The sequence below is a fragment of the Miniopterus natalensis genome, chromosome 2, assembly GCF_054644295.1.
Source record: "Miniopterus natalensis isolate mMinNat1 chromosome 2, mMinNat1.hap1, whole genome shotgun sequence".
NCBI lineage: Eukaryota > Metazoa > Chordata > Mammalia > Chiroptera > Miniopteridae > Miniopterus > Miniopterus natalensis.
In genome coordinates, this window is record NC_142082.1 from 137,618,088 (window position 1) to 137,644,673 (window position 26,586).

The 26,586-nt window shown below is 47.1% G+C and overlaps 1 protein-coding gene and 2 non-coding genes across 12 annotated transcripts; 2 read left to right on the forward strand and 1 right to left on the reverse strand.

The window, feature by feature from the left end:
- The first annotated feature begins 269 nt into the window (after nt 1-269).
- LOC148093837 (U1 spliceosomal RNA) lies at nt 270-434 on the forward strand. The gene has a single exon (XR_015714118.1). It is a non-coding gene; the product is annotated as a U1 spliceosomal RNA (small nuclear RNA).
- A 4,762-nt stretch (nt 435-5,196) lies between these two features.
- TRNAS-CGA (transfer RNA serine (anticodon CGA)) lies at nt 5,197-5,278 on the reverse strand. The gene has a single exon. It is a non-coding gene; the product is annotated as a tRNA-Ser (tRNA).
- Nucleotides 5,279-6,135: 857 nt separating this feature from the next.
- SMARCC2 (SWI/SNF related BAF chromatin remodeling complex subunit C2) lies at nt 6,136-26,386 on the forward strand. Of its 10 annotated transcripts, XM_087814615.1 has the most exons (30): nt 6,136-6,269; nt 8,301-8,420; nt 9,161-9,246; nt 9,699-9,780; nt 9,875-9,967; nt 10,588-10,657; nt 10,886-10,955; nt 11,704-11,779; nt 11,946-12,077; nt 12,183-12,298; nt 12,657-12,781; nt 14,148-14,207; nt 14,360-14,397; nt 14,670-14,800; nt 15,081-15,152; nt 17,699-17,812; nt 18,282-18,435; nt 19,105-19,197; nt 19,455-19,571; nt 19,664-19,726; nt 20,038-20,296; nt 20,522-20,683; nt 20,941-21,005; nt 21,218-21,353; nt 21,432-21,598; nt 22,225-22,359; nt 23,349-23,733; nt 24,059-24,142; nt 24,419-24,484; nt 25,026-26,386. In XM_087814615.1, exons 1-30 carry the CDS (start codon nt 6,159-6,161, stop codon nt 25,100-25,102), a joined length of 3,459 nt encoding a protein of 1,152 aa, XP_087670741.1. In that variant the 5' UTR covers nt 6,136-6,158; the 3' UTR covers nt 25,103-26,386. The 10 variants fall into 10 exon arrangements, with proteins under 10 accessions (XP_087670741.1, XP_087670737.1, XP_087670743.1 ...); XM_087814611.1 differs by having other exon boundaries at nt 24,059-24,484; XM_087814617.1 differs by lacking the exon at nt 24,419-24,484.
- Nucleotides 26,387-26,586: the final 200 nt, after the last annotated feature.

Below are 26,586 nucleotides of genomic sequence, written 5' to 3' on the forward strand. Positions count from 1 at the left end.
CAGGCGAAGTAGTAAATTATTTAAATGTGGCTCATAAACTAGCTGTGAAGGAGTTCCAGAAATATTTTGTACAACGGCAGCATTCCTGAAACAAGTGTAAGTTAAGATCATTTCAGCTCAAGTCCTCTAATTTGCTTTACTGGATAAACTGCAGAGATCTAAGCCTCTTAACGTTTGGAACAAGTCAACAACTTGCAAGGGTATAATATTAAATTGTTGTACGTTAGATTCCCACACATAAGCTTTCTAGTCACATAAAAGCAAGTTTGATACTTACCTGTCAGGGGCGATAACCATGATCACGAAGATGTTTTTCCGAGGCTGAGGCTTATCCATTGCACTCTGGATGTACTGACCCCTGTGATTTCTCCAAATGTGGCAAACTTGACTGCATAATTTGTAGTAGTGGGGGACTGCATTCACAATTTCCCCTGTACCCCCCCAAAAAACTTAAGATCTAAGAATTTGTAGCTGAAAAAAATTAGTGTAGGGTACCATTAGTTAGTCATTAATTATAAAATGAAGAGACAGACCCTGGCCGGTTTGGCTCAGTGATTAGAGCATCGGACCATGGACTAAAGGGTCTCGGGTTTGATTCTGGTCAGGGGCACATACCTTGGTTGCAGGCACGTGTGGGAGGCAACCAATTGATGTGTCTCTCTAACATTGATGTTTCCCTCCCTCCCTCCCTCAGTTCCTCCCTTCTGCTCTCTGAAAAGCAATGGAAAAAATATCCTCAGGTGAGGATTAAAAAGAATAAAAATTAAGAGACAGGAGCTTCATGAGAGAAGGAATTAGGCTGTCACATGGAAATGTCCAGCCTGATTAGATCGGGGGTATCTTATTGGGAAGAATTAAGGATTTAAAAAATGGGTGATTTAGGCAGGGTGTTCTTGAAAATAGGAGCATGTGTTTGATCAGACAGGCATTGAAGTTTCTGGACAAGGAAGTAATATGAAAGTAGTGTTTTAGAGATTTAAGTGTGGTGAAACTGGAGCACCTGGAAGGCCACTGTAACAAAAGCATGAATTAGATGATGTGATGGAGAAAGCAATGACTGATGAATCATGGGCATGGGAGAAAAAAAAGTCAGATAATCCTTCAGGTTGGAAACTAGATGGAACTGAGAATAGTATCAACATAAATGGAAAAAGTCGAGAATGTGATTCTGGGAAAGAGAAGTTTTGTGTTTTACGTGATATTAGGTCAGCTATGCAGACACAGACAACTAGAGATAAAGGACGATGGTTTAGCTGAGAGGCCATGCCTGGAATGGTGGCTTGGGATTTTTGTCTTGGGAGGAGGGAAAAGAATGAAGCTTTGGTAGAATTCCACAGAAGAATGGAGAAAACAAATGAGATGGAGAAACAGTTCTTCTCTCCTTTTTTGCAGCTGTTTTTTTTTAATTAAAAAAATATATAGTTTGCCCTGGCTTGGTTGCTCAGTTAGTTGGAGTGTTGTCCGTACACCAAAAGGTTACAGTTACAACTTCTGGTCAGGCACATACCTAGGTTGCAGGTTCAGTCCCCAGCTGGGGCTCCTACAGGAGGCAATAGATTGATGTTTCTCTCGAACATCAGTGTTTCTCTCTCTCTCTCTCTCTCTCTCTCATCAATAAAAACATATCCTTGGGCGAGGATTAAAATATATAGTTTGGGCCTGGCCAGGGTGTTCAGTGGTTAGAGCATCGTGCCGAGTACCACAGAGTGAAGGGTTTGATTCCCGGTCAAGGGCACGTACCTGGGTTCTGGGTTTGAACCCTGGCTCCGGTCAATGTGCCTCTCTCACATAGATGTTTCTCTCTCTCCTTCCCTCCTTCCCACTCTTTCTGAAAAGTAATGAAAAAAATATCCTCAGGTGAAGATTAACAGAAAAAATTAAAAAAATATATATAGCCCTAGGCAGTTTTGCTCAGTGATTAGAGCGTCGGACTGCGGACTGAAGGGTCCCAGGTTCAATTTTGGCCAAGGGCACATACCTCGGTTGCTGGCTTAATCCCTGGCCCCAGTCGGGGTGCATGCAGGAGACAACCAATCTATGTCTCTCTCACATTGATGTTTCTCTCTTTCTTTCTTCCTTCCACTCTCTCTGAGAAGCAATGGAAAAAATATCCTCGGGTAAGGATTAAAACACACACACACACACACAAAAAAAACCACACAAAAATATATGTAGTTTATGGTGGTTGCTCTGTCTGTGGAGTAGCCACTCTGTCTCATTGCTTTACTTAAAATATATATATATTTTTAAGATATATGTATATATATTTTATATATGTATATATTATATATTTTATATACATATTAAATGTGTATATATTATATATTTCTATATATGTATATATGTGTACGTATATTTTATATATGTATATATTTATGTATATATTTTTATGTATTTATGTATGTATTTTACATATATATACACACACACGCACACAGTTAGTAAAATCTTAGTTGTTGATGAAACTGTTCTAAGACAGCGATTTTCTACCAGCGTGCTGCAAGAGTTTTTAAAACATGCAATACCTGACTATTTAGTCAGGGCCACTGACCTCTTTTCCCTTAGATTGTCAAATATAAAAATGACAACACCCAACACGATAATAGCTGTCCAGTAGAAATGAATCAAAAGTATACCTTTTTTTTTTGGTCAGATCAGCAAAAGATATATTTTTTGGTGTGTCGCAGAATTTTAGTAATTAGTTGATATGTGCCACAAGATGAAAAAGGTTGAAAATCACTGTTCTAAGAGAAAAACAAATGTCTCTGAAGCCCATTAAGATATCAATGGTTACAAACATAGCAAAGATTTCTAACAGGGTATTAAAGATAGTATGGAGCTGGAGGCAGAGGATATGCATTTTATTCAAAAAAATGAAAATAGAAAACAATGTGGTGGTTTGTAAGTGTCAGGTGTAGTTTTATTTGTTCTGAATTAAAGAAGGATTGATCCAGTAGAGTAGGAAGGGTACTTATGGAAGGTTCCCTAGGAGGTTGAAATGAGTGGGACTGCAAGCCAAGGTGAGAAGATAACTTAAGGGCAGATAAGCAAGGCCAAATACTGAACCAGAAGAAACTAAAGAATGTCAGTAGGTAGAATGTAATATGTAAGAATGAAGGGGAGAGGGGCCCAATCATGCAATGCAGAGAAAGAGAGACAGGATTTGTTGGGATGGAAGGAGGATGAAAGAATTGGGGAGTTGGAGTGGGCTGCAGGGATGGTAAAAATCTGAACTTATCTACTGTTCATAAGAGTTCAAAGCCTTGGCCTCTCACCCCAGAAAGTTACAAGGGAAGCATTTGAGAGTGAAATGTAGGATCTCCTAAGTACCAAACAACCTCTGCCAGTTTCTCATTCTCAGTCCAGATCCTCCATTTTATAAACCATGGAGCCTTCATCCTTTCACAACATAGTTGTCGTTTGCCCTCTGCTGGTCAATTTTGGTCCTGGCTCTCCAGATATTTAAATCCGGGAGCATGCGCAAAATTGGGATTGGGTAGGAAGCTGAGTACTGATCCAATTAGGTGGTAGTGTAGTATATATTTGATATATTTGATCACACCTACATGTAAGACTTAGTAGATACAAATAAAATACACAGTCCTAACTCCCAAGAATTTACAGTACAGTCTGAGTGAAGATTAAAACATGTACACATAACTACTGTAAAAAGCATCCATTTACTCAACAAAATGATTTTTTTTAATTGAGCAGCTTATAGGTGCCAAGAGTTTATATTCTACAGGGGAAGAAGGACTCCAAATAATAAAATTAGGGCATAGGACATGGTGGGCTATAGGTGATTAGAGAAGACTTTCCAGGAGAACCAACATTTAAGTGGAGACTAAGAAGAAGGTGAGGATAAGAAAGATTATTTCAGGCAGAGAACAGAATGAACACAGACAAATACTATACCAGGAACTAAATAATGCCAGGGGATGGAAGTAGGAAATATGGAAGAGCGGTGGGAGAAAAGAGACCAAAAGCAGCTATGGAAAGTTTTAAGGTCTCCATTTACAGTGTGCAGGCTTTAGTGCAGCTTTACATTAAATCTTGTAGTCCTCACAATTACCCCTACTTTCCAAATGAAGGCTCCAGCAAATGGTGGGCCCAGCCTGCACTCAACCCTGAGAAAAGTGGACAGATTTAAGGCATAGGTGGGAAGTAGAATATTTTTTAAAATTAATTTTTGCAGACATGTATCAAAGGAAATTCCTTGCATGCCATCTAATGAATGGTCATGGTAGACTGATAGATTCCATCTGGAGCAATCAAGAGCCTCAAAGAGAAGGAGTAAAAGGATGTGCGGGATAGAAAGTGATTACAATGGGGGTGGGGAGAAGGGGGTGGGGAGGGTGACCTTGGAAAGAACGGTATGAGCAATGGTATGAAGGTGGAAAACTCCCAAATATAAGTGTGTAGAAAGCTCTATGAATTACTTTTGAACCCCCTGTCCTTTGGGGATCCTTCTTGGAGAAGATGATGCTGTGTAAGAAATGAAATACAGAAAGAACATCCTCCACAAGTATCTTAGCTATTCCCCACAATCAGAAATTGGGGGATAGGAAGAACTGAGTGAGGTGAATACAGGTTAGAGAAGGGATAGATTCTCTATCTTGGTTAATACACGGAGTACTTAGAACAGTACCTGACATATAATGAGCACTCAATAAAAAGTGATAGTTATCATCCCACACTGGCTCCAGCTGGATCTGCATTTGTTTCAATAGGCTACTCCCCCTAGCTCTGTAGTACTTGAGGTGCACCTATTCAAGGAAATCCTTGGTCTTCATTTGTAATCAGACCTACAAGGTATGACTTCTGGTCACCAAATCCAGACAGAGGTGCCCTCTTCTCCTGGAAACTCCAGTTTTGACTCTTACAGCACAACAGGTATTCAAATTCCTGAACAAAACTTAACCCTTCTTCAAATCCTTTGCTATTCCCTACCAAAAGCATGGAACAATGTCAAAGCTCGGCTAGCAAATCTGAAGTTACAGAATTCTGAAAGTGCCTTGTATCCTAGCAGCCAATAAAATTGTACATAATTAAGCTTCCTTGATCACTCCCATCCCCCCAGATCCAGGGGTGAGACGTTCCGGCTTCTGTTTCCGAGACAGAAAGCTAAGTGCACGAAATTCACGTGGGAAAACAAAGGGTTCCCTTTACACGTCCAGAAGAGGGAAAAAAAGCGGCCGTCACGAACAGGATTCGAACCTGTGCGGGGAAACCCCATTGGATTTCGAGTCCAACGCCTTAACCACTCGGCCACCGTGACTCCCAAAACTACACTCCGCTTCGCGCTTACAGAAGGAGGCCGAATTGCGGGGAAACCGAACCCCAATGCATATGCACATACCCTGTGACACCCCTCCCCTCTCCCCCGGCTCCTTACCTCTCTTCTATGCCACTTAAAGGAAAAGAGTCCGGTGACCTAGGTTGGGAGGGTCACCTGCCCAGCAAAGATTCGGGGTCTCAAGGAGAGCAGTTACTTAGGAGGCGAAGGCGAAGCCTACAAAGTTAGCAGTTGGAGGGAAGGGGCTGGCCCCGAGGGTGGCGGCTAGGGGACGCCTCGGATTAAGGAGTGAGAAGGGGTGCTGGGAAAAGGCGTTAGGGGTGAGGGAGACTAAGAGTTTAAAGGGGTAACTCCTGGAGACGGATGAAAGAAAGGAACATCTTAGAGAAAAGGGTTTGGAGCTCCTTGGGATTAGGGTCTCCGGTGAGTTAGGAATGTACAAGGTGACGGCCACTGGGAGGTGGGGGGGGCTCAGACGACGGGCGTCCCCTTGGGGTGGAATAGAGAGGTGCCACTTCCCGGCTGAGAGGCAAAAAAGGAAACGGCTTCCCGTCAGGTCCAGAGCGATCTCAGCAGAGGAGAATGGGCGCCTCCGCCGGGAAGCAACCACCTCGCCAGGGCTCCCGCCGCCGCCGCCGCCGCCGCCGCCGCCGCCGCCTCCGGGGAGGCCGCCAGGGTCGGTCCCGCCGCCGCGCCTGGCTGGCCGGCAGGGGTCGCTGCGCGGGCCAGGGCCGACCCAGGCGGCGGGAGGCGGCGGCCGCGGCGGCGGGAGGCGGGCGGAGGAGGTGGAGGAGGCGGGAGCTGAGCTGAGCGGGGCGGGCGGGCGGCGGCGGCGGCGGCGGCGGGGCCCGAGCCCGAGAAGATGGCGGTGCGGAAGAAGGACGGCGGCCCCAACGTGAAGTACTACGAGGCCGCGGACACAGTGACCCAGTTCGACAACGTGCGGCTCTGGCTCGGCAAGAACTACAAGAAGGTACGCGGGCAGGGCCGCGCGGGGACCGGGGGCGGGACAAAGGGACCACGGTCCCACAGCACCCCGGGATCCTGCCCACCCTCCGGCGGCCGCGGGCCCTGTGCAGCCCCCAGCGCGCCCTCGGGCCTGCGCCCCTCCCCCAGCCCCTCCCCGCCCCCCCTCGGGCCTCAGATTCCAGCCCCCGCCTCCCCCGCGGCGCCCTCTGCCCCGTGTTTGCCCCCACTGCCCCGCGGGCCCCGGTGCCAGCAGCCCACCCTCTTCTAAGCCATCGCCTTCCGGGCTTTCCCGGGAGAGACGACCCGGGTTGGACCGGGTGTCGATTATGCTCCCCACCCCCATCGTGCCCGCTACAGTGCCCGCCAGAGCTCCCCACGGAGCCAGGTACCAGCAGGGCCGAGGCCTCCGTGGTGCTTTGTGTACGTTCAGAAAGCAGGAGGGTAAACAGCTACAGAGCAGGCCCTCGGCTGCTCCATCAGCCTGAAAAAGGCCCCCACCCTGAGATCACCTGTCTCTACTTCTTGGCCCTCACCTCCAGCCAAGGCGCAGCAAAACCTCTTTGCGAGCCAGGGTTTAAGTTCCTTGCCAGGGACCCCTTCTCAAACCATTCCTCAGCTTCACAATGAGCTAACCTCCCCACCTGGCCGTGAATTGCCCTGGGTTTGGGGTTCAGAGTCTAGGCCCCCACCCCATAACTGGAGGTAATAAGGTAGTGAACAAAGGGTTTAAGAAGCCTTACCTGTCTTTTCTGTTGAACCTTTTCCTGGTGCTGTCTTTGTCTATTAGGCCTTGCTGAAAGGAACATCTAAACATAAGGTTTTTCTCTGGAGATAGTCTCTCTTCTCACTAGCCCCCGCTTTCTGGCTTTCCTTTAGCTCTACGGTTCTTCAAGCCCAGCTTTGTAGCCTGTCAGAAGTGTGATGAGTGGTTTAGGAGAACACCCCTCTGATCCTGGTTATGAGCCTGTTCCTGCTCAGGTCTCTGGGTGTCAGGATGCTGACAAACAGCTGCTGGGTCTGTGGCTTGTCTGTACCCCTGCCTGAGGCTCTGGTTCCCAGGCTTCTACCTTTGACCTTTTGGAAGGGAGATCAATCTAGGGGTTTAGTCTCCGGCCCTGGGGAGATTGACAGCCTGTGACCTGGTTCAGCTTTCAAACTCCTAGCTCTTTGTCATTTACCTTTCCTTCAAGGATCTCTTTACACCTCCCACTGAGACGGAGCACTCTTTTCTGTGATTAGAGTTGAGGAAACTGGGGTTAAAAGGTAAAGAGAAAGTTAGCCTCCAGCTCAGTTTTAAATTAGGACAGAAGGTGAGGATCTTAGGTAGCAATAATATGGAAATGTTTAAGAATGCCCAGGATTACTTGTCTCAGCTAAGTTTTCATCAGAAAAGACAGATGTGGTCTTGCTCTTTCCCACCAGGCTGGGTAATAGCCAGTCCTTCCCATTTAGGAGGGCCTGCAAAAACATTTATACCCTGTTCCTAGCAGAAGCAGAATGCACAAGCTCTCTCTGTTTGCCCAAACTTACTCTCTCAGTCTGCCCACACTTACTCTCTCAGTCTGTTTGCCCTACCTCACTTCCTTGCACCTTATTAAGCCATATTATAGGGAGAATCTTGGCATTCCACAAAGTTACCCCAAGAAATACACTGTCATCTCACTTAGAGCCTCAAAGGTATTGCTTCCATGGCCTGAACTCAAGGAATCTTCAGAATTTTACAACCCTCAGGGTAGATAGAGATCAGGGTCCTGCAACTACCATGTCAGGGTGTAGCTGAGGAAGAGTAGGAAAACCCCTTGTCCCTAGCACCCAACACTGGTAGCCTGGGCTGGGGGCAGCAGAATTGCAACTTCCTGGTGAGGGGCGTAAAGGGCCTCCCTTCTGCCATTTTCATTATAGAAACTAGACATGTAGGGGAAGAAGACACAATTTTCTCTGCCCCAGATGTTTCCAAAGTTCCTGGGGAAGAAATAAGGAAGTGGTGGACAATTTATCTGGGGTCTGTTTTTCTTTTCTTTCCCTGTTTCCCCAGTATATACAAGCTGAACCACCCACCAACAAGTCCCTGTCTAGCCTGGTTGTACAATTGCTACAATTTCAGGAAGAAGTTTTTGGCAAACATGTCAGCAATGCACCGCTCACTAAACTGCCGGTGAGTACAAAAGCCAGGGAATGAATCCTCAGAACTGGAAAGGGAGTTGTTTTGTTTTTTTGTGGGGTTGTTTTGTAAATTTCGTATTTTTTGAGATTTGGGTAGTTTTTTACCATCCCTATCCCTGGTCAGGGCATTGCTGCTTTGGCCTAGTCCCCAATTTACCATTCCCTTTGTCTTAGTAATACTTTATGCAACAGGTTATTTCAGAGTGTGTGAACTCGGTGCATGAAACTCTCATGGCGTGGTTAAAAGAGTATGAGATTTGGATTTGCACAGGTTGTGTTCAAATCCTGACTCTGCCACTTGGAGTCTCTGTGACTGGGACAAGCAATTTAAACCTTTTGCAGGTGGGCACACAGTGCAATAGACAGATCTTGTAACATAGAAACCCATACCTAAAACCTATATGTTCATATTAACCATTGTCACTCCAATAAATTTAATTAAAAATAAATATGTAAATAAACCTTTTTCATCTTGGTTCCTTAATCTCTAGGTAGGGTTTCTGTAATGGTCAGTGAGGTAACCCAGTAAGTGCTTGTCACAAAGTGGGGCTTTGTGAATTTTGGTTTCTTTCTCTCCCCTCATCTGGGCTACATGATACAGTGGCACAGGGGCTAAAGAATTCCAGCTTTGAGAGGGAGATCACTTCAGCATGGGATTTTGTAAAAGGATTAAGTAATAAGAGAGTTTAGGCTGTAATTCTTACATACTTCTTCCCTGTCTCAATTTTGTAGATCAAATGTTTCCTAGATTTCAAAGCAGGAGGCTCCCTGTGCCACATACTTGCAGCTGCCTACAAATTCAAGAGTGACCAGGGATGGTGAGATGCCCTCTCTCGATGCTTTTTACATTTAGTTTAGAGGGAGTCCCCCCACTCTGATTCTTCGGGGTCTTTCTGGGGTGGCAGAGCTTAGGTAGATATTCTTATGAGTCTTTTACTTTGCTAGGTCAGTAGGCCTGACTTGCTAGGTCAGAAAAATGGCTGGGAGTCAGAGCCAAAATAGCCTCCAAGAGCGAGTGAGTATGTGTGTGTGCATCAGTGTGTGTATTGTAGAGAAAAAGGGATTCTTAGGTTGGCATCTCAAACTTTGCTTTGTCCTTTGGACTAACTACAAAGTGATTTGAGATCAGTGAACCCCAGATTCTAGGCAGTTTTGGCAACAGCTGTGAGCAGGATTGCCTCCTAATTACCCATGTTAAAAAAGTCACATACCCTAACCTCATCCCCAGATCTGAGCTATACCACTCACTAGATTATTGCCTCTTCACAAGGCGGCGTTACGACTTCCAGAACCCATCACGCATGGACCGCAATGTGGAAATGTTCATGACCATTGAGAAGTCCTTGGTGCAGGTACTAGTCAAGAACCTCCCCTATCCGTCTTCTTTCCTTCAGTAGGAATCCAAAACACCCCTCCCCCATAATCTCACTCTTCTTCTCCCCTCAGAATAATTGCCTGTCTCGACCAAACATTTTTCTGTGTCCAGAAATTGAACCCAAACTGCTAGGAAAATTAAAGGATATTATCAAGAGACACCAGGTGAGTGGATGGGTCAGGAGAGATTTGGGAAACTCCATGGCTCTGCCTGATGCTTTCCATTCAATAAACCGCCCTGAGGGGCCATGTCTTCTACTGCAGAGGTGCCTCTACCTACTTGGAAAATGACTAGACTTGAAGCCTTGAGCTGCTCTTTCTCTGTCTCCTCCTCTCATTTCCCAGTCTTGACAGGTTTGGATCCCTGTTCCTAGAGAGTATCTTGGCCTTGGAGGGGAAAGCTTTTACTTCCACTGAACTAGAGATTGCCTGATTTCAGAGAAATGAAATCTTTGCTCTTTGGAACTCTAGAATAACCAGCAGATGTCATTGCTAGAGACACACTGTCAACTTTACATTTCCCATGTGTAGATTACTTATTCAGAGATTATCTATAGCAATTTTTAATTCTTTGACTTTTCTCCATTATTAGCACAATCCCAGCTGTTTCCCTCTGCCAGTCAGTAGGTGTGTGCTTAGTAGAGGGTACAAACTAAGTTTAATACCATTCTGAGCAAAATATGATTAGGAAGGCAGATCTGTGGTTAAATCTTAGTTTGGTTTATTTATACCAATAAGTAATTTAGAGGGGACCGTATTTACCTGCTTCTTTTTGTGCCATCCAGGGAACGGTCACTGAGGATAAGAACAATGCCTCCCATGTTGTGTATCCTGTCCCAGGGAACCTAGAAGAAGGTGAGACCTGACTTTTCCTGGCCACTGCAGTGAATGGCTTGGACTAGGAGGTGGAGGACTGCTCAGATCCAATGTGGTACCTGGGCTTCTCTCTCCTTTCAACCCTAAATTCTCCTACCATCTTACATTCCTATTTCCAGGTCCTCTGCTGCAACAGGAGTTGTATACAGAGTTACATTTTTGTACCCCATTAGCTTATATCTCTCCCTGCTCTGTCTCTATCCCCAGAGGAATGGGTACGACCAGTCATGAAGAGGGATAAGCAGGTTCTTCTGCATTGGGGCTATTATCCTGACAGGTGAGGATGGGTTGCTGGGCAGGTGTAAATACAAGAGCCAGCTGAGAAGCGCTGGAACATCTAGCAAATCAACAACGAGTGATTTTGAGAAATATTTTAGGGGTTTTAATTTTATTTTTTACTTCATTATCTTTTGGGGTTATTTTTAGGTTTGTTCACTTGTTTTCCTTGTTCCTATTATGTTAATCCTCTGTCTTGGGAGAGGTTTGTACTTGTTGGACAAGGCTTAGGCTAAAAGGATTGGGGCTTTACGTGTGAAATGATTACTCCAGAATAATTTTTGATAAGTAAATATTAGAAACAATATAAATGTCTAATGGTGGGAAAATGTTTCAACCTATTTGTATATCTCCTCAGTGGGCTATTAGACAGCCTTTAAGCTTACAGAAATAACAGGGATAATTTGTAGATGAATATTAACTGCAAAAAGTAGGATATAAAATAACTCCAGTATCATTGCAATTATGTAAAAACAAAATTGTACAGAAAAAAGTTACTGGGGAAAAACATACACTGAATGTCACAAGTAGTTGTGTTAGGGTGATCCTTTTTTTATTTTTGAAATATTTTATAACTGTTTTTATTACTTCATAATGAAAAGAATCCCAGTATTAACTGGGAAAATTATACCAAAAAATAACCCAACAACACAATACTTTTTGTATATGGAAAAGGTAAAAGATTTGCACTTTCCTTTTCCACAACTCTGTCTCATTGATTCTGCTTCACACTAAATTTTCCATGGCAGTTACGACACATGGATCCCAGCCAGTGAAATTGAAGCATCTGTGGAAGATGCTCCAACTCCTGAGAAACCTAGGAAGGTGAGCTTTGTTGTTCCCCCCCACCCCAAGAAAAATGATTCCTGTACCAGACCACTCTTTGCAGATGAAGCAGCAGCTTCTGTACCCTTGGATTCTCTGTTAAGGGCCCCAGACAGAGCTGTGGCCTCAAGACTTCTCTTCAGCACAGTCTGCCTATGTACTTTAGGTTCATGCAAAGTGGATCCTGGACACAGACACCTTTAATGAGTGGATGAATGAGGAAGACTATGAAGTAAATGATGACAAAAACCCTGTCTCCCGTCGAAAGAAGATTTCAGCCAAAACATTGACAGATGAGGTGAAAATTCCTCTTCTTTCTTCCTTGAGCCCTTAGCATAAGTTTTGGAATAAGTCTTCACTGGAGATTATTGGTTAACATTTGTCCCAACTCCCCAACCTGCAGGTGAACAGCCCAGATTCAGATCGACGAGACAAGAAGGGGGGGAACTATAAGAAGAGGAAGCGCTCCCCCTCTCCTTCACCAACCCCAGAAGCTAAGAAGAAAAATGCTAAGAAAGGGTATGCCAGACCCTAACCTGCCCCCCACCTTCACTATCCCCTCATACCATGTTGAAGGAAATGACAGCTCCCTTCCCATAACCACCTGACCCTGTTCTATTGATCTTCCGAGAGTGAAGATGGAAAGGTCTTCTGTAGCTGCCCAGTTGTTAGTTCTAGTCCCAGCCACTAGTAAACGCAAAGAGCTTTATCTCCAAATGAAAGCCTTGGCCACTTCCCATTAGTCTGAGATGATTGGTTTCTGTTTTTGCTCAATTCTGCCCTTGGGGTTCTCTCTCGCTTCCCTTCCCTTGAACTTTAACTTCCAGGGACTCAGTCCAAGGATGACTGGGTTCTCTTTCACTCTCCTTCCTTCCAGTCCCTCAACACCTTACACCAAGTCCAAGCGTGGCCACAGAGAAGAGGAGCAAGAAGACCTAACAAAGGACATGGATGAGCCCTCACCAGTCCCCAACGTAGAAGAGGTGACATTGCCCAAAACAGGTATGGGCCAGGCCTAGCTCCTGGGCCTGCCTGCCCTGCCCCTGCTCTGTCAACACCCCTGAGTAGGCTGATTTCCAAGACCAGCTCCAGGTCTAGAAGTTCTTTTCGTCACCATGGACAATCCTCTAACTTCACATCCATAACTGAGTTGTGGACTGTGCTTTGTGCTTGACAGTAGTTGTTTCCATACTCTTTTTTAATTTGAGAGAGAGAGAGAGAGAGAGAGAAACATCGATTTGTTGTTCCACTTACTTATGCATTCATTAGTTGATTCCTGTATGTGCCCTGACCAGGAATCGAACCCATAACCTTGGCATATCAGGTCGACACTCTGAACAACTGAGTGACCTGGTCAGGGCTCTTCATACTCTTTTTTTATTTTACACCCCCAACAGTGAAATATATTTGAGCACAAATTACATACATGAACTGTTATTCCTTTTGGAACATTATAAAACACATGCAAATATTATCTAAAATTTGGAAAATGTAAAGGATAAGATTAAAAAATATAAAGAGAAGTTCTGATATTATCTGCCTATGTTCTAGTGGACCATCTTGTGCATCCTATGTGAGAACCCCACTTTGGAGACCACTGCTCTTCAGTACTGGTTGCAATCTGTGTTCTGTAGACTAGGCCTAAATGTATTTCAGTGTATTTCAGGAGTGGGGTTCTGGCTCCCACCCCTTAATCATTCAGAGCAGCTCTCCTCTCGGTCCGTGTTTTCTCCCGAGCTTTCATGTATGAATTCAGTTGAGGAAAGTGTCCTCTGCTTTCAAAAACATTTAAGATCCAACCACTCTTCTACAGAGTGATTTGGTCAGACTCTGTCTCAGTTCATTAAGAACTTACAGCCCAGGCTGGTTGAGCATCCTTACATGCACTGAGAGGTCATGGGTTCAATTCCCAGTCAGGGCACATGCCCTGGTTGTGGGCTCAGTCCTCACTAGGGGGCGTGCAGGAGGCAGCCGATTGATGTTGCACTCTCACGTTCATGTTTCTCCCTCTCCGACTTCCTCTCTCTCTCTCTCTCTAAAATCAATAGAAACATATCTTTTTTAAAAAAGTACTTACAGATACAGGTGGATATAAGGGCCCATGAAAGACAAGAATGATTTATGAATATCCGTAGAGTAGAAAATGCTTCCTTATAGGAAAAAAGTTTTAAATGAATTTTTGGTTGGGAAGGGAGAAAAATGACAAGTGAGTTTCAAACCCTAGAATGATTGTGACTGGAGGAAGTTACCACGTTTTGTGATCAGATGGAAGAAGTTTTTGGAGAAAGCGAGATATTTAGAACTTAGCAGAGAGGTAAGGGCCTAATTTAGGCAGAACTTGTCTGATACAATGACTCTCTTCTGGCAGTCAACACTAAGAAGGACTCAGAGTCGGCCCCAGTCAAAGGAGGCACCATGACTGACTTGGGTAAGATGGGGAGCCTCGGGGCAGGGCAGAGTCTGAAGGAGGGGAGGTCACTGCCACCTTCCCCCAGGCTGCTGGGTCTTTTCAGAAAGTAGGACTCTTCTCGGCCCCTCAGGAGGCTTCAACCTTTTATCTTGCTCTCTCTTTCTTTTCAGATGAACAGGAAGATGAGAGCATGGAGACCACGGGCAAGGTGGAGCCAGTTTAGAGAGGGCCTACCTCTCTATGTGATTTTGATTTGTGATTATAAAGTTCCCTCTGCCCAGAACTTTCCCTGCTGGACATTTCCTACCTTAGATTAATTCTACCTATTGCTCAAAACTGACCCTTCTCGAGTCCTGGGGCCCATAACTGTTCATTCCTACACCCATCTTTAGTGCTCACATTTCTGGGGTGTGAGAGAAGCAGGGGGTTGCTAGGGGCAAAATGAGAAAGCTGAGTGTCCAGCAGCCTTCATACTCATAGGATGAGGATGAAAGCAGTACGGGGAACAAGGGGGAGCAGACCAAGAACCCGGACCTGCATGAGGACAATGTGACTGAACAGACCCACCACATCATCATTCCCAGCTATGCAGCCTGGTTTGATTATAACAGGTATTGTTGCTCCAGCCTTTCACCACATCCTTATCTCCCTGCCTCCTGGGGTCAATGTATTGTTCCTTCTCCTGCCGCTGACTAAGTTATTTCTTCCTCAGCCAAGTAGAACGGGGTACACTTCCATTTTAGGGGAGCCCTGGCAGGAAGTTCTCCCCAAGTGTCTGATTCCTTCCTGCTGTCTCCAACTGTTTGCCTGCCTCACTGTCTAGGCCTTTTCTCTCTTTGGGTCTCCTGTCTCCCCACTTGTGCCTTCTGAATCCACTGGCTTCTCTTGCAGCGTTCATGCCATTGAGCGGCGGGCTCTCCCTGAGTTCTTCAACGGCAAGAACAAGTCCAAGACTCCAGAAATGTAAGGAAACCTCGACTCATGAGTCTCTTTCTCCCCGGTCCCCGCTCACTCTTCCAGCATTCAGCTTAGCAAACATGTATTGAGTTCTTCCATGAGCCAGGCACTTGTGCAAGGCTTACTGAGATGTGATCGCTGCCGCAGGCAGCCCCAGCCCAGCACTGACCACAGTAGTATACTCTCTAGGATTTTCCCATTGGCCATATAAGCCTGCTCTTCTGTACAAAACAGGTACCTTCTCCGGTTCCTCCATTCCTTTTAACAGGGTACAAAGTCTTTCAATCCATAATTATTGATGTCCAAAATGCAAATATCCCTAACATAAGGAATAGCTTTGACTAAAATGTAAGTGACTATTATCAGTCTGGTCCTTGAGAGTAGGTTTTGATAGAAAAACGAGAGGGAAAACTATTAAGACCCAAGTCTGTGAATTAAGAGATGGAGAGGGTTCTCTGGAGAGAACTGTTAGGTAAAGTGCAGGCTTGAAGCTCAGAATTCTTCATCTCCTTCAGGGTATTGCCTCAGGCTAAACGTGCGTGGCTTTGGATGAGACTGGGCAGTCTTTTCTCGTTAGGGATGCTCCAGGATGGTGAGACTGAGTGCTGAGCCAAGGTTCCCTGAGAACCCAAAGAGCATGCTTCCCATCTGTTCCTCCGCTTCCTCTCTCTGGGGCCATCTTCCCTTCCTACGATTTTTTTTTCCTGTAACCTGGTCTGCTTCTTTCCTCCTCTTCTTCTTGGGAGTGCATTGTGAAACGGAAATAGAGACCAGGTGACAAGAGATCAACATGATTTGTAGGCAAGGTTGGAACTGGAACTGTTCTACACTTTGCACTCTTTTTTTTTTTTTTTTTGAAGTTATATGTTTTATTTTATTGATTTGTTTTTTAAAATATGTTCTTATTGATTTCAGAGGAGGAAGAAAGATAGAGTCATTGATTGGCTGCCTCCCACACGCCCCCTACTGGCAACCCCGGGCATGTGCCCTGACTGGGAATCGAACCCTGACCTCTTGGTTCATGGGTCGACGCTCAACCGTTGAGCCGCGCTTGCTGGAGTGTATGTTTTATTTTTTGATGTGGAGATAAACCAAATGCACTAGGAAGAGAGAATCATAGATTTTTAGGTCTGGAAGAAAGTTTATAAGTTGTATAGTACTCACCACATTAAAAACTAACAAACTTGAGGGCTATCAAGATTATGTGACTGGCAAATAAAGGGCACAAAGCTATTTTTTGGTGGCAAAGAGGTACTGGAAGTCATGTTTCCTAACTTACACTTTGCACTGTTGGTATAAAATAGTAAATGATGATAATTGCCTGCATTTATTGAGAGCTTACTGTCTCCCAGGCATAATCCTAAGTGTTCTACATACATTGACTAATTTACTCTCAATATCAGCTCTAATTAGAGGGAGGTCATTATTATCTCCAACTTACTGGTTAGGAAACTTAGGTTAAGTTGCATGCTTAAGGTCACACATCTAGTAAGCAATAAAACAGAGATCTGAACCCTTTAATCTGGGTTATGGTCTCAAACTTGACACTATACCACAATAGCCACAATTTTTTGAGCTCCTACAACATGCCTGGCACTGTACTAGATCTTCACAGACCTTTCTAATCCTCAACAGACACTCCACTTTATTGATGAAGAAACTGAGAGGCAAAAATTTAAGTAACTTGCCTGATGCCATCAGGGTAGAACTAGGATTTGAACTTAGATCTTTCCACCTGAAAAACATATTCTTTATACCGTATCATGCTGACTAGTTGGATATATAGATATGGACCTCCCTTCAACATGCATTTGGAAATAAGGGCTGCTTTTTTTACCTTTTGATTCCTTATTTAAAAGCTGGGTGAATCATCCCCAAGTATAGCCAAGGATGTAATTCACTTAACTAAAAAAGCCATCAAGGAGCCCAGCCGGGCATGGCTCAGCAGTTGAGCATCAACCCAGGATCTAGGAGATTGTGATTCAATTCCTCGTCAGGGCATGTGGCTGGGTTATGAGCTTGATTCCCAGTCAGGGGTGTGCAGGAGGCAGCCGATCAATGACTCTCTGATCATTGATGTTTCTTTTTTTTTTTTTTTAAACATATTTTTATTGATTTCAGAGAGAGGAAAGGAGGGGGAGAGAGAGAGATAGAAACATCAGTGATGAGAGAGTCATTGATCAGCTGCCTAGCCTGCAACCGGGGCATGTGCCCTGACTAGGAATCGAACCCCAATCTCCTGGATCCTAGGTCGATGCTCAACCGCTGAGCCACGCCCGGCCGGGCTGATGTTTCTATCTCTCCCTCTCCCTTCCTCTCTCTGAAATCAATAAAGATACATTTAAAAAAAGCCATCAAGGAAAACATCAGCAATGTTTGAACCCTTGGCGTCTAGCACATAGTAGACTCACGTCGTTTATTGAGTCGAATGATCCACTCTTTTCTATCTTTACCACACAGGAGGAGACATTAGCTCCTTTATCACTTTTCCGACCCTTCAGCCCTTAACAGACATTTATTTTTCTACCTCATTGTTCATCTCTCCTTCTAAGCTACCTGGCTTATCGAAACTTCATGATTGATACTTACCGGCTGAACCCTCAAGAGTATCTCACCTCTACTGCCTGCCGTAGGAACCTGGCGGGTGATGTCTGTGCCATCATGAGGTGGGTTTTGCAGCTGAGAGGAAGGGGGTGCATCAGGATGTCTGCCCACAGGTGTCTCTTGGCAGAAATAGAGATGCCAGCAAGGAACATAGGGGAAAAAGCGGGGAAAAACACCTCTAGAGAAAGATGAAGTTCAGGTTTGGGGTGTGAGTGACTTGAGGGAGTGGCGGTGGCACTCCTTGAAGTGTGGAAGAAAGGAGAAAGAGCGTGTCTACGGTTGAAGGATCCTGGTTCAATTTTACTGTCTGTCCAGGAAGACGTTTAATAGGTGGGTGAGTATGAAGAGAAGTCCTAACTGGAGATGTAGATGTGGCATTTACATGGTGGGAGGAGATGGGATTTCCCAGGGAGGTAAATGAGCAGAGAAAAGAAGACCAGGGAGAGGAAGCTTTAGGCTCCCACCTCTACCCTCAGCTATCCTCACTCGGTGTTCTGGTTTCTGTGACTCTGTTTCTCTCTCTCCTCACAGGGTCCATGCCTTCCTAGAACAGTGGGGTCTTATTAACTACCAGGTGGATGCTGAGAGTCGACCGACCCCAATGGGGCCTCCACCTACCTCTCACTTCCATGTCTTGGCGGACACACCCTCAGGGCTGGTGCCTCTGCAGCCCAAGACCCCACAGGTGGAGTGAGGGACTGTAGGGACAGGGTGGCGGCGGGAAAACTGGGTTTCTTTGGACTTTTCTTTTTCTGGTTTTTTAGGGTAATGGTTCAGGAGTGTTTTGAGGCTTCTTCCTTTTCCATGGGATGCACAGGAATCAGCCCTAGGTGTTTAGCAACCTGACTCAGCCACTGTACCTAAGACTGTGAGGACTTGCTGAGGGAGAAGAGATGTTCCTTTTCCTCAAGGAGCAGACAGACTAATGTAGGGGATGGAACAGAGAGAGAAAAATGGCTTAAAATTCAGTTGCATGAAATTTTTTAGCTTTGTCCTGTTTCCAACATTTTTTCATTTTTGTCTCATAATTATGATCACTTCCATATTTCCACTTCCATTTCATACATTACAAAAACTAAGAGGAGAAAGGTTATGTGGCTTGCCCAAGGTCACCGAGTACTAAATCTAGGATTAAACCTAACTGTCCAGCTCCTAAGAGAACCTGTAAAAATATATGTGAATACAAATGGATATCATGCCAACTACCGATCTAATTAATCATTAAGGGTACGTGGAACAGTGGCATGAATGCCCCCAGAGCTTGCGGACCACCCAGCATTTGGTCTTGAGGCCTCTAGGGCCTTGGCATGGTATTCCCTGCCCAGCCTCCATGACGTCAAGCTCTGTCCCCCAGGGCCGCCAGGTTGATGCTGATACCAAGGCTGGGCGCAAGGGCAAAGAGCTGGACGACCTGGTGCCAGAGACCGCTAAGGGCAAGCCAGAGCTGGTAGGTGGGGTGTAGACCCTGCTGGGCTTCTTATTTGCCCCTTTATTGGGGGGCCCCTGCCCCGGAAGAAGAAACATGAGAGCAGAGGAGCTACAGCAGTGAGGGAGGAAGTCCCGCCCAGGGGTGTCCCTGGCTTTGGGAAGAAAGCTCCTTCTGTCTCTTTTCTTTCTATCTATCTCTACATATCTCTCTCTCTCTACCCCTGGCTCCCAATGGTCATTTGTACTTACCCCGTCCTTTCCCTCCACAAATAGCAGACCTCTGCTTCCCAACAAATGCTCAACTTCCCTGACAAAGGCAAAGAGAAACCAACAGACATGCAGAACTTTGGGCTACGTACAGACATGTACACAAAGAAGAACGTTCCCTGCAAGGTATGGGGGTGTGGGGTGACTCGAGATTAGAGTGCCTTTACTGCTCAGAGATCAAGGCCCCTCTCTCTGACCCACCTGTATTTCTCTTGTAGAGCAAAGCTGCAGCCAGTGCCACTCGAGAGTGGACAGAACAGGAGACCCTTCTACTCCTGGAGGTAATTGGGGTGAGGAAAAGAGGCCTATGAAAACAGAAGTGGCCAGGGTGCCAGGCGCACTCATGAGCAGGGCGAGTGTGATCTTGCCTTCAGTCTCTCCCATTCCCGATGCCTGCCGAGAGATATGGGCCATTTCCCTAACTCCATATCCTTTCTTAGTGCTACTTGGAAGTTCCTTTTGGACCCAGCAGAGTACACAAATACCACAAACAGAGAGCTTTGAAGCCAGCTATCCTTAGTAAGATGGGGGGAGTTGACCTTCAAGGAAAGTGGCTAAGTAAGCGAAGTTGTGTCTCCACCACCACCACCAGGCCCTGGAAATGTACAAAGACGACTGGAACAAAGTATCTGAGCATGTGGGCAGCCGCACGCAGGACGAGTGCATCTTGCATTTTCTTCGTCTTCCCATTGAAGACCCGTACCTGGAGGACTCAGAGGCCTCTTTGGGCCCCCTGGCCTACCAGCCCATCCCCTTCAGTCAGTCAGGCAACCCTGTTATGAGCACTGTCGCCTTCCTGGCCTCCGTCGTCGATCCTCGAGTCGCATCTGCTGCTGCAAAGTCAGCTCTCGGTAATGCAGAGGGGTCCTGGCCTTAGTTTGTGTTTGAAGGACTGGTTACTCAGACCTTGAGACCCCCTCCAATTTGGCCGCCCTACTGGCCTTGTCTTCTGCTGGCATCAGCTCAGGCACCTGTCTGTCTCCATGCTAGTCTGGATGGAGAGGTGGGCTTTCACTGGGTAGTCAGAACTACCTTCCTGCCTCCACTCCCAGCCTCATGCTCTCTGGATCTTGCAGAGGAATTCTCCAAAATGAAGGAAGAGGTGCCCACTGCCTTGGTGGAGGCCCATGTTCGGAAAGTGGAAGAAGCAGCTAAAGTGACAGGCAAGGCAGACCCAGCCTTCGGTCTGGAGAGTAGTGGTATTGCTGGAACCACCTCTGATGAGCCTGAGCGGATTGGTAAGGCTGGCAAGTTCCCAGATTTCTCCCCCTCCAACCTGGCCTCCCTCTGCCATCTCTGCCTTGGTTGGCCTAAGAGCATGAGATGATGGGAAATTGGTGGGGTTTTTCTTTTCCCCAGGACTTTACCTTAGGGACTGTGGCCTCCTATTGGTCCTCTCACTAAGATTTTGGCTAGGAAAAGGGGCTATGGGAAAAGTATAGTAGAGACAGACTCTGTATCAGCCATTTCCCATTTCCTCTTCCTATGGGCCCAGAGGAGAGCGGTACTGACGAGGTGCGGGCGGAAGGCCAAGCCACAGAGGAGAAGAAGGAGCCCAAGGTATAGTGGGATTGACCTGGGTGGCGGGGGGGCAGGCATCGCACCATGGTGATGGGGAGCTGGCTTTGTCCAGCTCAGGCAGGCGAGGGCTGGGCTGCTCCTGGAGCCAGACTACCTCCCAAGTAAGAGGTGTAAGTGCATTTCCCAGTCCAGACCCTTTGTGAAAACCTGTCACACTGATATCCTCTACTTTTCTTTCCCTGGGACTCCAGGAACCCCGAGAAGGAGTTGGGGCTGTAGAGGAAGAAGCAAAGGAGAAGACCAGCGAGGCTCCCAAGAAGGATGAAGAGAAAGGAAAAGAAGGCGACAGCGAGAAGGAGTCAGAGAAGAGCGATGGGGACCCCATAGGTGAGCCTCCCAGCATGGTGGGTAAGTCCAGGAGAGAGAAGGGAGTCTGTGGGACTAATAACCCTGTTCCTGGCCCAGTTGACCCTGAGAAGGAGAAGGAGCCAAAGGAGGGGCAGGAGGAAGCGCTGAAGGAAGTGGTGGAGTCGGAGGGGGAAAGGAAGACCAAGGTGGAGAGGGACATCGGTGAGGGCAATCTCTCCACTGCCGCCGCCGCTGCGCTGGCTGCCGCCGCTGTGAAGGCCAAGGTGAGGGCCAGAGACCCAGGAGACCCCCAAGAAGGAGATTCCCCTTCTCTGATGTCACTTTACCTGGAGGAAATCCTTCCTTGCTCCCCTTAAATAATGCTGGCCATTTCCTTTTTCTTTTGATCCTAAGAGGGAGAGTTGGTCTTTGCGGTTCTAAAAAAAACTTTTTTTAGGCTTTTACCATCCTCTGATTATTTGACTTAGTCTTATCCTTCGCCACACTTTATTCTTCTTCATACTCTTTTTAAAATATCAAGCCTGTGTTACTGTCTGGGCTGTGACCACAAGAAGTTCTTTCTTTTTTTAAAAAATATCTTTATTGATTTCAGAGAGAGGAAGGGAGAGGGAGAGAAAGAGAAACATCAATGATGAGAGAGTCATTGATCAGCTGCCTCCTGCACGCCCCCGGCTGGGGATCGAGCCTGCAGCTCAGGCATGTGCCCTGACCAGGAATTGAACCGCGATCTCCTGGATCCTAGGTTGATGCTCAACTGCTCAGCCACACCCGGCTGGGCAACACATTCTTTCTTAAAACCTGCCAGCCTCTGCCCTACCTTTCTCTGCCCCAAATGTCTTCCACTGGGCCTTCCTGCTGAAGTGCCTTCCACCCCCCCACCCCCCCCTAGCACTTGGCTGCTGTTGAGGAGAGAAAAATCAAGTCTCTGGTGGCCCTGCTGGTGGAGACCCAGATGAAAAAGCTGGAGATCAAACTCCGGCACTTTGAGGAACTGGAGACGATCATGGATCGGGAGCGAGAAGCAGTGAGTAATGTCTCCTTGGGGGTCAGCAGAGCCCAGGGACTCCCACCTTGACACTGAGCTGTCCCTCAGTTGAGGATAGGGCAGCAGGGCAGGGGGAGCAGCAGGGCAGAAAGCCTGAAACAGACAAAGCCTTGAAGCAAGAGTGGAGCAGCAGCCCAAGCCAGGGCAGGAGGACCCAGCCCTAGGCAGTTAAGGACAAGTGGCCCGCAAGTGAAGCCTGGAGACTGAGGTCCCACAGAATATCAGCTCCTCCATGGGGCAGAGATCCTAGTATGTTTTTTATTGCTGCATCTCCAGGTACTGGAACAGTGCTTGGCCCTTAGTAAACTCTCAATAAATATTTGTTGAGTAATCGAACAGATTTAAGGCATGATGGGAAGGTAGAGACTTCATATCCAGGAAATGAACTTGGAAAGGGGATGGGGTGGACAAAGTGTGGACCACTTTGTCTTTGAGAAGTTGTAAAAAAAAAAAGAAGACAGGCCCTGCCCACAGAGAAGTTAGAGTTTAATTAGAGATATTAAATATACACAACATGGAGACATCAAAAACAGTTAATGCTTAAAGTATCTGACAAATTCATATTTAAGAGACTTCAAATCAAGAATATAAGTCCCGAGGAGATAGAATAAAGGCCAAAAGCTGAGAGGCTAGTGAGTTGACCTGGGATGGCTCCCTAAGAATGGTGAGTTTTTAGCCAATTTTTAAGGAAGAACATGAATTGACAAGAGAACTGAAAGGGTTTTCCAAATTAATGACAAGTACAAAGCTTTGGAGCTGAAATAAACAGATTAACACCATTGCGATGAGAAGCCATGTGGGCAGCCAGAAGATGGGGGTAGGGGGAGAGGATGCCCAAGCACTGATTTAGATTTGATGGGAACGGCCAGAATGAGAGGCTGGGTTTGTCCGAAGACAAAGCAGGGGGCAAGGTGTTTGCTTTTGGGATCTTCTTAACACTGGTAACAGTACTCAATTGGCACCGGCAGCTGGAGTATCAGAGACAGCAGCTCCTGGCCGACAGACAAGCCTTCCATATGGAGCAGCTGAAGTATGCAGAGATGAGAGCTCGGCAGCAGCACTTTCAACAAATGCACCAACAGCAGCAGCAGCCACCACCAGCCCTGCCCCCAGGCTCCCAGCCTATCCCACCTACAGGCGCTGCTGGGCCACCCACGGTTCATGGCTTGGCTATGGCTCCAGCTTCTGTGGCACCTGCTCCTGCTGGCAGTGGGGCCCCTCCTGGAAGCTTGGGCCCCTCTGAACAGATTGGGCAGACAGGGTCAACTGCAGGGCCACAGCAGCAGCAGCAACCAGTCGGAGCCCCCCAACCTGGGGCAGTCCCACCAGGGGTACCACCCCCTGGACCCCATGGTAAGTGATGGCTTCTTGAACTCTTGCTGGGCAGAGGGATCCTGGAGAACATTCCAGGTCCCCTTGAGGGGATACCTGATAGGACTGGAGATAGAATTGGCCTCAGTTTCTACTGCTGGGCCCACTTCTGTTATATCCCTAAGCCAGCAAGGATCTCTCCCCAAATCCAGATCTTTGGAATTTTGCTCCAAGGATTTATGACTAATTCTAGTGTCAGGAAAAGGGAAGGTGGTGCCTAGGAGTAGCTAGATTATCCTCTATAAAAGTGAGTTGATAAGTGAAATTTTCTGCCTCTAACTTCTGGATCTCTCCTCTTTATTCTCAGGCCCCTCACCGTTCCCCAACCAACAAACTCCTCCCTCAATGATGCCAGGGGCAGTGCCAGGCAGCGGGCACCCAGGCGTGGCGGGTAATGCTCCTTTGGGTTTGCCTTTTGGCATGCCGCCTCCTCCTCCTCCTGCTCCATCCATCATCCCATTTAGTAGCCTAGCTGACTCCATCAGTATTAACCTTCCCCCTCCTCCTAACCTGCATGGGCATCACCACCATCTCCCGTTCGCCCCGGGCACTCTCCCCCCACCTAACCTGCCTGTGTCCATGGCGAACCCTCTACATCCTAACCTGCCGGCGACCACCACCATGCCATCTTCCTTGCCTCTCGGGCCGGGGCTCGGATCCGCCGCAGCCCAGAGCCCTGCCATTGTGGCAGCTGTTCAGGGCAACCTCCTGCCCAGTGCCAGCCCACTGCCAGGTGAGAAGGGTCCTGGAGGGGAGAAGGGTGAGGGAGAGGGGTCCACATGGAGGGATGGAGGGCAAGTGGGAAAGGACTCAGGTACTTTTTGAGCGCTCTGATAAAATTAGAATACAGGAGGAAGGGCCTCTCTGGCTGTCCTCCACCATTCCCCAGCCTGGCTGCTGCCACCTCTGGGATGAAGTTGGGGCCTTTCACTGATGGGTCATGGAGGAGTCCTGTGGCACAGAGCATCTCAGCTGTAAACTTGAAAAACAGCTACCTGATTGCATGACAATTGGCATCCCCTTTGCTTGTCCCCATCACGCTCAAATGCCCCATTTAGAGTTCCCTTGGGGGCAGGAGGATGATTTAGGGTCTATCAGTTTTCCCAGTGTGAGGTGGGAGAGGTTATTGGGAAAAGGAAGTTGTATATTGTGGGTACCTCATTCATCTACCCACCCATTGCATGCCTTGCCCAGTTCTGTTTGTCCATGGCGGCCTAGGTCGGGAGCCCTCTCTCCTGCTCACCCTAGCTGATTCATCTTCCCTTTCTCCACAGACCCAGGCACTCCCCTGCCTCCAGACCCCACAGTCCCGAGCCCAGGCACAGTCACCCCTGTGCCACCTCCACAGTGAGGAGCCAGCCAGACATCTCTCTCCCTCACCCCCCCATGGAGATCAAGGTTCCAGGAACAGCCCTCCCCCCACCACTGGGACCCTTCCCCAGCCTGGAGAGTTCATCACTACGTAAGGAAAGCTCTTCCTGCCCCCTTCAAAGCCCCTACCATGCCTGTCGGGCATGCATTTTTATATCGGATTATTCAAGGAAGGACTTCTGTTTAAAAGATCTTTCTAATGTCTGGGAGAGAGGATAGGATGGGGATGCTGCCCTCAAAGGAAGGGCTGGGGGAAGGTGTTTATACAAGGTTCTAACTAACCACTTCTAAGGGTACACCCCCTCAAAACGACTGCATTTTTTATGGATAAAAAAAATTAAGACCTTTTACAGGAAGTAGATTTTTTTAAAAGCTGCATTGGAGCTCCCTCCACCCACTAAAAGAAAAAGTCCAACTTTTACATTTCTTAGAGGAGGGAGGTGACCGTTTTAGGAAAGGGGAATTAATGTTCTGGAGAGAACTCTGGTGATAGTATAGGGTGCAGAACCTGTCTCCAGCCCCTCCTTAGTGACTAAGTCAACTCAGAACCCCCTCAACCACCCTACCCCGTTTATTCTTACTAATCTCTCCTGCTGCTTCCTCAGTGTTGCTGTTTTAGGCCACCCCAGCTCAGCCAATGACCCCATTCCCTCTGAATGTCAGTTTTGTGTTTTTAAGTCACCAATGTAGTTGATATCAGCGTAATGTATTTGGTGGGGAAACACATTTTTGGAGATTCCTGTGGTAGATAATAGAGGACAGGGCATTTGGGACTCTTCTTCCTCCCTGGGCTCTATCAATGGGGTCCTAGAAGACATGGAGAGGGCAGCTAGAAGATGGAAAGTTTAAAAAACCTGTTAAGCACCTCCTTCTTATGACTCAGTGGATCATCCCCATAACTTACTCTTCCCTCCTCCACCAAGACCGTCAGAACCTTGACTGGTAGCTAGGGGTTCCCTGGGATTTGGAGGCAGTCAGGGTGGGGGTGCCCAACCTAGGGTAGTGCTGACCCCCAGCTTGCAGCTCAGCTCAGCTCCCGATTCCAGTGCCTCACATACCAGCTTTCCCTCTTCATCCTTGATGTGAAGGCAAATGTGATTCCAGGCTCTCCATCAGTCCCTAGTCCCTCCCCCACCAGGCCCTTTGTTCCTTATGTCCCCATGTTTCTTTTCCTCTGCGTCTTGGCACCTTCCTTCTGTTCAAAAGTTTTCTGTAAATTTTCTTTTTTCTTTCTTTTTCTTTTTTATAAATTAATTTGCTTTCAGTTTTATCTTGTGGATGCCTTCTGTGTTCTCTGACTTGTGGCTGTCAGGTAGTGGGGTCGGGCTGGGGGCATCATTCCTGGAGTTCTTCCCAGGGGCATTCAGTTAGGCCAGAGAGGCAGTCAGCCCAGATACTGAGCCTCTCTCTGACAGCTAAAGGCAGCACAGCTATCAGAACTGTGCATTGGTGCAGGAGCTGGGC

Bases quoted from the DNA above. Each gene is read 5' to 3' on its own strand.
- SMARCC2 (XM_087814611.1), top strand. From the start codon at position 6,159: ATGGCGGTGCGGAAGAAGGACGGCGGCCCCAACGTGAAGTACTACGAG. The intron at 9,781-9,874 runs GTACTAGTCAAG...TTCTCCCCTCAG, and splicing joins TTGAGAAGTCCTTGGTGCAG to AATAATTGCCTGTCTCGACC. The intron at 15,153-17,698 runs GTAAGGAAACCT...TCTCCTTCTAAG, and splicing joins AAGTCCAAGACTCCAGAAAT to CTACCTGGCTTATCGAAACT.